Source organism: Aphelocoma coerulescens, chromosome 6 (assembly GCF_041296385.1).
Source record: "Aphelocoma coerulescens isolate FSJ_1873_10779 chromosome 6, UR_Acoe_1.0, whole genome shotgun sequence".
Taxonomy (NCBI): Eukaryota; Metazoa; Chordata; class Aves; order Passeriformes; family Corvidae; genus Aphelocoma; species Aphelocoma coerulescens.
The window spans coordinates 36,763,736-36,777,612 of NC_091020.1; the positions used below are offsets into that span (position 1 = coordinate 36,763,736).

A 13,877-nucleotide genomic window follows, 5' to 3' on the forward strand; every position below is an offset into this window, starting at 1 on the left:
TGTATAAATTCTTTTAGAGGTGTGTGTGGCACGGATGGTTAACCGTGAGCTGAGCAAGGAGCAGACCCTGCAGAATGGCTGTGGCAGTGTCCTGCTGAGCTCCTGCCATGTGCCATACCTGGTGCTGGCTCTAAAGCTTCATAGCCACAAGGTACTTGGAGTGCAGTTTTGATCTTTCTACTTGGGTGTTAAAAAAACTGTGTTACAAACTTGGGTATTGTATGTGATTGATGAACTTCCTGAGATTTAGTTGTTCTTATGAATGGCAGATTGCTTTTAGTCACTGCCTTGAATCATCATGTATTAGATGCAAACATTGTTTATGCTGAATTAGGTGACCAATTTCAAGTTTGTCATGTGTACTTCACTTTTTCCATTGGTAATGAGTACTTTTCTGTTTTTATTTTTTCCTTTCCTATTTTCTTTGAGGGATATTCTTGAGTGGACCTTGTTCCTTTGTCTCCACAGTTTAGGTGGGCCTCCTGAATATCCACATTGAGAACCTGAGACAGAGCTGCTCTTTGGGGCAGGAAAGAAAATTCATGATCCTGTTAAACAAGCAGCATGTTTGTGGTGTTCCCTCCTCTCTGTCCTGCCCTGCCTGCAGGGAGCTGCTGGTCACCCTCCTGGTACCCTCAGGTCACCCTCTCCTGGCACTTGCACCCACTGGGCACAAGGTTGCAGGAGACTCTCTACACTCCAGCCCCCAAATTAAACTAAATTGGGGATGCTTTTACTGTCAGATGTTCTTTATTAAAAAAGCGTTTGTTGTTCTAACTCATTTTTTCACTTCCATGCCCAGAGGAGGTGGGTCTCTGTCCTATCCAGGGGCTGCTCCGAGGCTCCTTGGCAAGGGCTTCTTGGGGCTAGCAGAGTTTTGGTTGCTTTAAGCACTGTTATGCCATCGGCCTCATCTGCTGAAGCTGCTGAAGAACTAGGGCTTGTTTCAGCGGCTGCTTGTGAGCTGCCTGCTCCCAGCCTTGGTTGTGGGGGCATCTGTGTGATTCTTTGGTTGTTTTAGAGTCTTATAACATGTAAGATTGGTCAGTGAGGTTCTCGAGGGTTTGAAAGACTTTGTCCAGATTGGAGTTCTGATAGCACGTGCTACCATTATTATGTAGAAGTTAAAAATAGGTGACTCTTTTCCCCTCCCCTGTCCTGTGTTGTTTGAGGTGCGGCTAATTATGGTTGTGGTATGAACTATAACATATATATGTTACACACACATGTGCACATACACATTTGTCTTTGCATCCAGATCTTTGAGGAGGTAGGGACTTGCTTCCTCACCCTTGCTTCGGTTACATTATTCCTTGTGTTTCCCTCAGATGTGGCCAGAGTAGCTAATTAACAGGTCACTGTTTGTTGTTACTGTTTTAGGCTGCATTTCCTATGCTTAAGAGAGTGCTGCTGTGTTCAGAATTCAGCATCCCTGGCTGGGCAGGGTTATCTCTTGATGTCTCTTACAGTCTGGGGACAGGTGGTTTTGGTTGTTTCAAGAGGCGCTGGTTTCTCCTGTGTACGCAGACACCAGTTCCTAGACAGCTTCGGTTACTCTGAAACATAGAGCCCTAAGAACAGGCGGCAGATGCTGAGTATCTTTCTCTCCGCTTGTGATGTGTTTTGGCAGGGAGCTCAGGCCCTTTTTCCCCGCTGTTTCTGCTGGAGCCGGGCGGCCCCGCCGCAGCCGTCCCGGCCCGGCTCCCGGCAGAGCTGCCGCCCGTGTTCTCTGCGTTACCGCACAGGAAGCCGGCACTGCTTCGGTTTCTCTTTGTATTCCCACCGTGTATTGTGTCTTGATTTAGAGCCACTCACAGGAAAGGAGATCAGCCGAAAAGGTCAACAGCTAGGGTTTACTGTGGTTCCAGTAGCTCCCGGGCCGTGAGCACTGCAGGTCAGATGAGAGAGCACCGGGACTCCGGTCCTTTCACAGCAGCAGCGAGCCTGGGGCCGGCCCGGCTGTGTCCCGCGGGGCAGCGTGTCCCCCGTCTGTCCTGGCTGATGTACCCCTGCCCTTGAGCGCTGCCACCCTCCCCGGGAGGGGCAGAGGCTTTGCCTGCGGGCACGCCAGTCCCTCTCCCTCGGGCACGGCCTGTCTTTGCTCCTCCTGTTCGGGCTCCCCGTCGCGCCTGCCCCGCGGCGCTGGCAGGGCAGCCCCTGTCCCGTGTCACGGTGTCATGGGCAGCAGGACCCTCCTCATCCTCTCCCGTCAGGCGCCGCTTTACCCAGCGCTACCTTCTGGCTTTTTTTCCTCCCTTTCTCCTGGTTCGGCGTCCCACGAGGCACTGCTTTGCTCTGCCTGGGAGTAAAATGGCCTTAAACTGCTCAATGACAGACGCGTGTGCCCAACCCCCTGTTTTTCAGTCTGCGTTAATTAGGCTGTGTTGTGTTTCTTCTCCGCTGCACCTGTTCCTTGATCCTGGTGACTGTCACTGGGGTGTAACGGCACCAGGATGGGACTCTTCTTTTTCTGCTGCTCCTTGGGAAAGCTGTGGGCTTTCAGAAATGCTGAACTAAGGGACACCACAGTTGCGTTTGTAAGTTGTTTGTGCAAATGCATGGAATAAAAACGCAGTGTTTAAGTAAAAGTTTGGATTTTGAAGAATCTGCACTTTTCCTTAGATATTTTTTCTTAAACTCATAATTCTAGATTTCCTGTTTGGTCCTGGTTGGTTTGTCTACATTGGCTTTGAAATATTGTGAACTCATAATGCGAACAGAACATGCAGATTATAATCTTTTTGTTTGTCAATTAAGAGCATAAAGTTGGTACAAAACACCACATTAATAGCATCCAGCTTATGGGGGGGGGGGGGTTTCATCATCTGTGTAGTTCAACAGAGCATAGAAACAGGGTGCTTACAAGTCTATTTGAAAATAAAAAAAAATTAAACCCAGTGGATCTTTGAATACAAATGTCTAAAGGATGCCAGTAAACTTACAAAGACAAATAAGAGATAAAAAATATTGATCAAAAAGTCTTAATGTAAATAATTCTGTTGAAACAACAGTGATGGTCAGTCATGTTGATGGACTCAAAAGAAGTTTTTGAGTAAGCCTGTTTCTGGTCAAACAGAACTTGATTAAAGGTTTTGCTTTTCATTAAATAAGTAGAAAACCAAGTATAGTAAAGGCAGGGAAAAATAGCCTGTATTTCATATTTTTCTTTATGTGTCTTGAAGGTAAAGATGAAAAGGCTCTGGGTCCTGCATGGGACTGTACCCTAAGAGTCTGACTGCAGCAGGGCCTGGGTGGTGCTGTGGGATGCCAGGAGACTTTCAGAGCTCACACAGGGTTCCAGTGATCCCTCAGCCCGTGTTGGGCTCTTGGGGCTGTTTCAATCAGGCATGTAAAAATTGAGGTTGGTTGTTCCTTGTGTGTTCAGACAGTGTGCAAAATCCAAGTGGCCAGTTGTCCTCTGATTCGTTTTGGAGCTTAGTTTTCACAAGGCAAATCAAGATTCTTTTCGTTTTAGCTTAAAAAATGAGCCTATTCTTTGCTAAAAATAAACTTCACAAAATAGAACCTGCTTTCTATAATTCATCGTCTTTCTTCTATTTCCCTCTGAACAAAGCTGAAAAGAAATTTTCCAGGCTGTTAAATTAGTTTCATTTAGTTCTTTTCTCTTTGTCCTTTTGAATGAAAGGCTCCTTACCCTGTCTAAATATATATTCTCTTTCTCATTTTTTTTGAAAAAACTCCTTCCCCATCTGCGTATATTTTTGCAACAAGCTTAAAGCTTTCCTGTTGGCTGCTGAGTATAGTTTTGTAGGAAATAGAAACACTGGGGAGAAGAGAGACTACTTGTATGATCAATTTGAAAAGCCGCTTGTTTTCAGGCTTTTACCAGCTCATGTGGTGTCCATGTGTTCACAAGCTGACTGGTTTTTCTTATAAGCCTGACCATTACAGTGACCAGTGTGACATAAATAGACTTCAAGTGGAAACTCATCATGAAAAGAGATCGTTTACTGGGATTTGGAATTCCAGGAAAAGGTCAAAACTGCTTTTAATTGAAGGGAGCAGCACATGCAGGACGCATGTCCTGTTTTTTTAATATGGATCCCATGTGGTGTTGCTGTCTGGAAGTTGTGCTTGTTTGAGGGGAAGAGTTTCTTTTGAGAAGGGTTTCTATTTGTGGCTCTGTGGAGTCAAAATGTGTGCTTGAAGGGTAGGATGAAACCAGAGCAGTGGTCCTCCAAGCACTGGGGTATTTGCTGAGCTCAGCCTGGAGAATGGCGGAGTTTGGTGTGTGTTTGAGGAGCAGCCTGTGCTTGAAGTGGGTAGATAACCCTGAGGAATCCATGCTGACCAGACTTGGTGTTTCCAGGCAGGAGGATGGGCACAGGGCAGAGCGACCTGGGGCTCTGAGTTGCAAGGGCAAGGGAGGAAGGTGGGGAAAAAAGAGCATTGGGCACTTGGGAGAGACACCTGGAGCAGAGAAGGCTCTGGGGAGACCTTACAGCTCCTTTCAGCAACAAGAGAGCTGGAGAGGGACTTTGGACAAGGGCCTGGAGAGACAGGACAAGTGGGAATGGCTTCCCACTGCCAGAGGGTAGGGTGAGATGGGATGTTGGAAAGGTCTTCCCTGTGAGGATGGTGAGGCCCTGGCACAGGGTGCCCAGAGAAGCTGTGGCTGCCCCTGGATCCCTGGCAGTGTCCAAGGCTGGACAGCACTTGAAGCAACCTGGTCTGGTGGAAGGTGTCCCTGCCTGTGGGAGGGGGTGGAACTGGATGATCTTTAGGGTCCCTTCCAACCCAAACCATTTTATAGTTCTAGGTACTCCAAACAAAGTGTTAATGTCTGTAAGTATTTTGCTTTCTTTTGCCTCTCCTGCTTGCTATTTGGTGGATCCCCTGAGAGCATGAGCTGAAGCTGCCCTGTGGGCAGGGGAGAAGGACTGGATTCAACCAGCTGGAGCAGAGCTGGAGGTGGGGATAGCCAGAAAGAAAGAGACTTTCTTTCTGGCTAGTGGGGTTTGGATTAGTGAGTGGGGAGAAATTAGTTCATTGGTGAATAGGTATGAAAGGATTTAGCATCAAAGAGGACAGGGAAAAGAGTAATTTCCATTATGTTACAAAAAGAATGAGATAATTTAATGAAGGACAGAGTGTGGAGAGAAAGGATAGGAAGAAGGCCAAAGTCTATGAAAGACATGAAATATAATGTGCCTATTTTTAGACAGAAAATAAGAGGAAGATCATTTATCTTTCTACTTGATTGTTATCTCCAGTCCTTCAAAACTTCAAATTGTTTCATTTATGTGAGGTGTCTGGAGAGGAGTCTGAGGCAGAGGGGGCTAAGTTACGGAACTGTACCACAGAGTGGTAAAAATGGAAAGAAAGGATGTGGTTGTGCCATAGGAGGGAGTGCTGGAGGAGGGCGCAGCAGTGGGGAGCCAGCAGGGCCCTTCCTGCAGGCGGGTCCCTCTGGGCAGTGAGGTGGCAGCCCGAGCTGTGGGTGGGCAGCTGGGGGCGAGTCACAGCAGCCACAGGATCACAGGGGCCTGGGCAGGGCGAGTCCATGTTGGCAGCCCCAGAGACCTCCTTAGCACCTTCTCTCTTGGAGCTGGTTACAGAAGAACTTAATGGGCATCTTCCAGTGCCGCTTCTCCTGCTCTAGTTTTTGTTTCTGTCATGACCTTTTCAAAACTTCCTGTGTCTGTGGGATCCCAGAAGGAATGAATCTGCATGTGAGAGCCTCGTTCAGCAGGTCTTTGTGTTATTTCATTGGGCTTTTGCCACTTGCTGTCTGTGTGTCAGGGAATCCGTTCTGAGCTGTGATGATCAGTCGACCTCTCGCTTCTCACCCGCGACAGCGCAGTTAACAACCCCTCATGGAATTAGCTTGTTCAAATCCAGCTGCTTGGAGCTGCAGCCTGTGTTTGGCGCTGTGTCTCCGTGCTGTTGCCTTGGGGGCAGGACAGGACACAGGACAGTGCTCCTCAGTCCTGATGGGGAAGGGGCCTGACTCTGCAGCTGCCCCCAGGCCCTCAGCCTCACACCTCTCTCCAACATCCCTCGCCCCTGTGAGCATTCCTGACCCCGTACCGCTTTGCTATTTCTGTTGTGTAGTTTGGATGAGGAGAAAAGAAGGAAATGGGGAGGGTCCTACATCTTTTGGTGACTTGCTTCATCTCGTTGTACCTGGCTTGGTTCTGGAATTATTTTCATAAATTGCTTTGCCCAGAGCCTTTGCTCTCATTGTTAATTAGTTTGATGGGTCTCACAGGAGTCAGGTGTGGGCTATCCAGGCCATTGGTGGGATGGTGACTGTTCTTCCCAAGCAGAAGTTCTCGATGCACCTGAGCACAGTGCACAGCAGCTCCACAGGGGACATCTGCTGTGGCTTCCAGGTAGTGACTGCTAGGGTTAAAAACAAGAAGATGATAAAGCCTTTTTTAAAAACAAACAAAACCCAAATGTCAGAGCACTTTCTCCCACGAGAACCTATTTGCAGGCTACTCCTGTTTTCAGAAATCTAGGAGTTGGTAGAGACCATAACAACAAAATGTGGCAGCAGGAGTGCTATTGGTAGCTTTGATTTAATTGTTACTTGTAGCTCACACTGAAAATCCATTCCTGGTCTGCCTTCAAATAGTAGCTGCTATGGGTTTGTTTCATGTAGGTTTGAGATCTTGAATTGTTTAGGGAGCTCTGTGTTTTCTATATGTATTTGTATCTCCTCCAGTGGGAGGTGGGGGTGGATAGAGGGGTGCTCCATTTATAGGCTCTTGTCATGCAAGGATCTCATATAATGAGGCTCTGAGGGACCTTCTCATTCTCTACAGCTCCCTGGCAGGAGGGTGGATCCACATGGGGGTTGATGTCTTCTCCCAAGTAACAAGTGACAGGACAAGAGGAAATGGCCTCAAGTTGCAAACAGGAGGTTTAGCTTGAATAGTAGGGAAAAATTCCATCTCCAAAAGGACTGTCCAGCCAGGGCTGTGGTCGAGTTCCCATCCCTGGAGGGCTTAAGAGCCATGTGGATGTGGCAATTGGGGATGTGGGCTTGCAGTGCTGGGGGAACAGCTGGAATCGATGATCTTGGAGGTCTCATCAAACCCAAACAATTCTCAGGTTCCCTCAGTCAACAGTGATGTCCGTCTCATCTCCAGCTGGGCAGTGGAGGCAAAAGAAGCCAAGTGTGTCCTTGACTTTCCTCTCTGAACCTTTTATGTCAACGTTGGGTTTTTCCTAAAACTCAAGAGATCCCCAGAACATCTTGTAGCTGTCAGAAATAAAATGAAAAGGAGTGAGGAGTGCATGGGTTGTTTTTTATTTAACACTGAATTGCCCATTGCTGGCTGAGGCCACACTTTGGTTTCGATGTCAGTGCCCAGTACTGCCAGACCTGTGCTGGACCCCTACGCCGAGCTCTAATGGCAAGTGTCACGATCCCCAAGGTCTTGTTTTCTCGATGGTTTGAATCTTTTGAGTTAGATCCTACATATACCATATACAAAGTGTGTTCCCAGGTCATACCTGTTTTGTAGAGTGATTAAAAAAACCCCCATCACTAAATCCTGTGCCCCCTTTCATAACTTGAGCCTGAAGTCAGCTCAAAATCACTGCAGCTCCTGGTTTGCTTGGTTTCTTCTTCTTACTGCTGTTACAAAAGCAACAGCCTTTACTGCTCCTCAGTGGGTTGTCTCACTGCATTCAGGACAAGTGGAAGAAGCGTTAAGCTGCTAAACAAGCAGTTTGTGGTGGACATTTCTCGTGGGTCTATTGTATCACCTGCCCAGTGGCCACAGGGTTTATCTGTGCTGTCACCTGAGCTGTGCCAGCTGGCCCAGGGGAAGGGCACAGATGAGAGGAAAGCATGTTTTGTTCTCCATATGTATTAATTTAAGCTGTCCCTGAGCTTGAGCCAGGGTTCAAGCCCTGCGCCCAGAGCAGGGTCTTCGATGGGGAATGTGGGTAAGGGGCATTGCTCAGAAAAATAATTGTTCCTAAGGAAAGGAAATTTCACCTTCTTGACCAATAAGGTCTCAATTCTGGAATTATCAAGGAGTGAATAGCAAAAGGGATGTGACAGATAGTACAGGACAAACATGGTGCCTCAGCTTTCACAAACTCTTGCAGATGCTCCAGGCTCGCAGAACTGGGTGACTGTTACAGCCTTACAAATGGTTATAGCTACCCATGGGCAAACCTTCCTGCAGCAATCAGTAGGTATAAAGTTCAAAGTTGTATCCAGCTGTTTGAAAGTAACACCCTTGATGGGAGAATAGAGCAGAACAGACGTTTCATGCCTATGTGTTTGCCTATGGGCAGTTGGTGTCAGAGCAGTTTGTAAGGGATGAGGTGTCTCTCTGGTTTTCAATTTGGTATGTTCTGCTGCCTCCCACCAATACTGGATGTTCCTGCCACTGCTGTGAGAAGGAAGTCTAATTTGTGTTGTTATTCCCCCCTAGGATGAAAAAATTATCCAGAAGCCTTGTTATTGAACGTAAAGCTCAACAAATCCATTCTCTCCCTCTGTGATCATGTCTAGGCTGGGATGTGTTGCTGAAAGGACAGAACTTTGCACTTACTGCAGTTTTGCTGCTTCAGTTTTCATAACTTCTGTAGCAATCTGGAAATGCTTCTTCCAGTTTGTCCTTGGCAAGAGGTCTGATGGGTTGGAGCATCCCCAAAAGCACTGTCATTCCTCTGAACCAACTTGCTTGAAGTAAATCTGGGTCACTTGAAGCTCAGGTGGTGGGAGCTGGGTGTGGGCAGGTTGGTGAAGTTTTGATCCCCAGGTGATGAATGTGCCCTTCTAACAGGACATAGTTCAACATGTCATTGCCTGATAAACATGTGTGGGTACAAATGCTGTGCAGCCATATACAAAATGCACCTTTTTGGTGAGAATCAGAGGGGGCTTGGGAATGAAAGGGCGAGGTCTCTCCAGTGGCATTATGGAGGAACATCCTCGTGTTTGTACTTTTTACTTTAATTGTGAAAAAGCTCCCTTCTCGAATGCACTGAGGAAAGCAATAATATCATGATATTGTTGTAAAAATAGATTACTCTTACTCTTAATTAATTTTAGCCTTTTGTTTTTCAGCCAGAAAATTTACAGAAGAATTGGCTTCGGGAATTTTATCAGGTAAGGTAAAGCTTATTTTCTCACAGAATTCTGTGCATCTTTGTTTATTGGCCTAATTAGTAATGTCAGGATCTTTTGCTTTGTGAAGTGAAATCACTATTTTATGGTAAAAAAAAGCCCTGAAAAATATGTCTCTTTCTGGATTTCTGAGTAATCATTATAAAAATTCAGCATATAAGCACAATTGGTTCTTACAGACAATCCTCTGCCTGAAAAATAAGTTGAGGTTTTATAAAATTGACTTTAATTTGGCATGAAATGGTCTTTTTAAGTCTACTGAGTACATATTTGAGTATTTTCAAAAAAAAAAAATCTGTTGGGAAGTCCAGTTTACCTTAAAATTGAAATATGACAATTTTGGGCATTGGTTTGCAATAAATTAGTCCTATGTCTGCTCTTTCTTAACAATTTTCTTGTTTGGTAATGTGGAAATATTGACACTGAACCCATGTTATAGAATGTGCTGTAACCTTCTGCTGTGAGGGGTTTTTTTTAAAGTATAAAAGCCCCTCTCAGACACTGTGTTATTGTAGTAGAGACTTGTTGAACTTGCAGACTTCGTGCAGAAATATAGCAATAAGCAGCAGGAAATGAACACTGCTGGGGCATGGAGGTGTCATCCCTGGGAAGCAGCGTGAGAGCTGGTGTCACTGCTGACAGAACTGAGGGAGTCTTGAGATTCACAGAGTCCCACAATGGTTTGCATTGGAAGAGACCTTAAAGACCATCTAGTTCCACACCCTGCCAGGGGCAGGGACACCTTTCACTAGACCAGGTTGTTCCAAGCCCTGGCTAACCTGGCCATGGAAAAGTGGCACCTGGTACTGAAGGGCCACAAGATTCCTTTATCCAGTTCTACATCTCTTACAGAAAAATAGTTAAACAACAAAACTGTGCTGTTCAAATTTTGAAGTGAAACTGTGTGCAGAAAATATGATTATCAGTATTTCATCTTTTGCTTTTTGTAATTGAAAGTGTCCCATGAGTCTTTACATTCTCTGGTTACCAGTGCAGCCTGTGACCTGTATTGCATTGATGTAAAATACTGCAATTCACGTTTACTGGCAAATGTAACAGATTTGCAAAAATCCAAGGTGCAGTAAACAGTCTTACATTCTGCAGTATCTGCCAACTTCAGATTCATCTGTTTCTTTTTCTTCGTCCATCTTGGTGGATCACTGCTGTATGTACATGATGCTTGCGCTGTGCAAACGTCTCAGCTAGTTCTGATTCCAACCCTCCACAGCTTCAGGAAAAACTCTTCCTATGCAGGAAGTATAAATAAACAGAGAGAACTCCTTTTATTTTTTTTTTTAGATGGCTGCATGTTGTTCACCATCACATGACTTACTTACGTATCTTTATCAAGGAGACTCCTTCCATGTTCGTTTGTTTACTGAAGTGGCATGAGCACTGCGGAAACACTTCTGAACAGTTTGTGGAGAACAGGAAGAGGAGGGGAAAAGAACAAGCTACTGGTATCTTAGGGCAGGGACCACTGACACGTGACTGGATGTGGTCTGTCTTTGGTCCAGTAAATGCTGTGTGTACAGAGTTCCAAAGAGGAATAAAATGACCCATTAATGCTCCATGAGGCCAGTCTAGTGCAGGGTCCAGACCAGGGAAAGTGTTACTGGGGCAGACCCAAGCCCATCCCTCAGCTGTTGGGGGTTCTGCTCTGTTCCCTCTCAGTCTCCATAGCTCTGCCCTCTGTCCCTGCAATTTGAGAACTGTATTTTAAAAATAAAAGGAAAGGAAAAATAGACAAAGGACAAAGTTAGCAGTGCTTTGCACGGCTGCTGCTGGCCTTATCCTGCTTCCCCTCTGGGTCTCTGCAGTGGGCTGGCTGCTCACACCACACTCTACAACGCAGTAGGAAGTGGAACAAAACTTGGTCAAAAGCTCCTTAGGGAAGAGACAAACATGTAGTTACCAAAAGTCACTTAGCACCATCCTGGCTCAGGCTTCAGAGAGACCCAGCAAATGTACAGCCTCAGAGGGATTATTGTGTTTAATTCTCTGTGCAAAACCTCTGTGAACTGAGGTTCAGCAGCAGCACTGGAAAATGACTCTTCATGCCTCTTTGTAAACTTGAAACCAGATAAACCGCAGACGGCAGTTTTTTCCATTCTTCTGAGGAATTCAATTTGCATATGCAGTTGTGTCAGGGCAGTTTGCATAACTTCTGAGGATGAGGTCCTTGTGTAAGCAGTCAAAATGTTCTCCACAGGAAAGGAAGCACCATTACCTCTCTAAGTTTAAAATGTTTCTAGAAATTAAACTCGTAATGTCTTTGAACTGATGTTAAAGAGCATTTTGTGGACTTGTTTATAAGTTCCAGTAAATTAAAATAAGGGATTTTATTTGCTTATTTATTGATTTATTTGCTTCATGGGTAAATTTGCTGTCATGGTAAAGTCACTTATCTGTTACCATTGACTTACATGCAGTATGCATTGCATTTCTGAGGACGTGGGAGCATACAGAGAGCTGAAATAACGTTCAAGTGTCACATGCTAAATTTTTAAAACTTCTAACCTTGATCTGCAAACATCCTACATCATTAACATGAAAAGTATGGAAGATCTGTTGCTGGTAAATGAAACAGTTTCTCCAAGAAATACAAACGGGAAAAAGATTACTTTAAAGACCCTTTCCAGGCTGGTTTTAGTGGCAGCTCCCAGCATAGCCCAGAGAGCAGCGCATTGACACTGTGCTGTGTGACAGTACAGTGGATAAAGCTGAGGTGGTGTCCTGTCTGATCTGGTTTTCTTGGATTCATCCACCTCTGGTCCTATAAAAGTGGAGCCTGCATTTGGGTGACAGCTGACTGGGTAGTTTAAAATTTATTTAACTATCAAATATGTGGTAGTCTTTTACCAGGTCACTGTTAGTTGCTGCTTTTTCCCCAAGGAAGAGTGAAACAAAATGAAGCAGTTCAGCTGGACTCAATCCCGGGTATTTCATAGAATCATAGAATGTTAAGGGTTGAACCTTAAAGATCATCTAGTCCCAACCTACGCTGCCATGGGCAGGGACACCCTTGGCTAGACCAGGTTGCTTCAAGCCCCCTCCAACCTGCCCTTGAACATTTCCATGGATGGAGCAGCCACAGCTTCTCTGGGCAACCTGTTCCAGTATCTTGCCATCCAATTTGAACTCTAACCCTCTTTCCAGTAAAAATTCTCTTACTCCAAAAACCTACATTGGAAACGAGGGAAAGGGAATGTTGGGGGAGAGTGGAAACAGCCAGAGAACAGTGTTTTGGAGTGTTTAATGTGTGATAGGGAAGACTTGGGTTCTTATCAAGAAATGGGATGACTGATGATCTAGATGCTAGTGCTTAACAAGCAGTGGGATGATTTGGTGAACTAGCTGCTGTGCAAATGAGAATATTCACAGAATATGCACATGGGGATTTTGTCCCACTTGTGCAAAGTGAACCAGGCCCTGGTTTGCAGCCTTCATGTCAGTGCACAGGAAAAAATATGGGGGAATAAGAAGTTCCAGGAACATGAAGGAAGCTGTTTGCAAGGGAGGGGTGTAGGAGCACAAAGAGAGGGCTTTTATTGACTTACTTATTTACTTAAGGCTCTTCTTCCTTTTCACTCCCTCCTTCTCCATCCCTTGCCCTTTCTCCATCTGCACTGGGCCTCATGTTTGGGGCAGGAGTGTTCAGGAGCTGGAGCTACTGAAAATCTTCACTGATTTTAGTAACAATCTTTCTGTGTCGCATTCGTGGTACACGGTCATTCTGGATGCAAACTTGGAGCCAGAGGGTTTTTTCCCCTAATGCAATTTTCCATGTTGCCTGATGTGTTTGAGAGTATTTTCAGCCTTTATTTGTAGAAATACAGAAGTTAAAAGTTTACCTAATAGCTAAAGGTCATCTTGGTATAGCTGCGTGGGAACTTCATGTGTTACCATTTGGAGAGAAGGAAGAAAAACAAACAAAAAAGGCCCAAAATAACCAAACAAAAAATATCCCAAAACACAACAAAACTCCACCCAGCCACTCAAAGGTTGTTTAATTATTTTAGTCGACTTGATGCTGGTTTTTTAACTGGAGGGGGTGAAAAGACTCCATTGCAGCCCTTCCAAGCTGAGGTCCCAGCCCTTTTTCAGAGAGTGCTTTTCCTCGGTGGGGGGGCTGCTTGGGCTGTTTGTTGGTTGGTTTGAATCCATGGCCTGTGGCAAGGGTAAGGGGAGGTGGGCCTGGGCTGCTGGCTATGTGCAGCTGAGTGCCGCAGCGTTCTGGGTGCCTGGTCCCCAGGAGGAGCCTCTTTTTCTCTTCTTCAGACTCAGAGAAATTAAAAATACTTGGAATGCTTTAGGACCACACATGCTAAATTGACTTGTATGTATTTCACAGCTCACAAGGAGGCTAAAACCCATATTTTGCTATTTTTTTTAAGCAATCCTGTTTATGTGAGATCAAGGCTTAAGCTCCTCTTCTGCTTTGTTTGGATTGAGGTCTAACACTGGTGCCCTTGCCCCTGTGCCTGCATTGCCCTCTCCGAGAGGCCCAGCCAGCAGCGTGGGGCTATGTCTTCTCCTGGCTGCTGCCCCAGTTCCAGCAGAGCCTGACCCACTCTGCCCTGTGGACTGTCTGGGTCCCCTCCCCATCCCCTGTCCAAACAGGCAAAGACCTGTAGCAATGAGAAGATGTCAGGTTTGTACTTTTCACCAGTTTTGTATTCATACTCAGCTATGCTGGAGCATCTTGCTTAGTTACCCACATCCCCCAAAATAACTCCTGATTGTAGCTTCCTTTATG

The 13,877-nt window shown here is 45.6% G+C and overlaps 1 protein-coding gene across 4 annotated transcripts in view; it reads left to right on the top strand.

Moving 5' to 3' along the window:
• The window catches only part of INPP5A (inositol polyphosphate-5-phosphatase A), a 191,573-nt gene that overhangs the window by 37,413 nt on the left and 140,283 nt on the right, over positions 1 to 13,877 (top strand). For 2 of the 4 annotated variants that reach the window (XM_069020328.1, XM_069020330.1), the window contains exons 1-2: positions 29 to 151; positions 9,059 to 9,100. In XM_069020328.1, coding sequence (XP_068876429.1) covers positions 35 to 151; positions 9,059 to 9,100 — 159 coding nt within the window. In that variant the 5' untranslated portion in view covers positions 29 to 34. Of the gene's footprint in view, positions 1 to 28; positions 152 to 9,058; positions 9,101 to 13,877 lie in introns of those variants that run through there. The other 2 variants (XM_069020329.1, XM_069020331.1) reach the window with 1 other exon arrangement.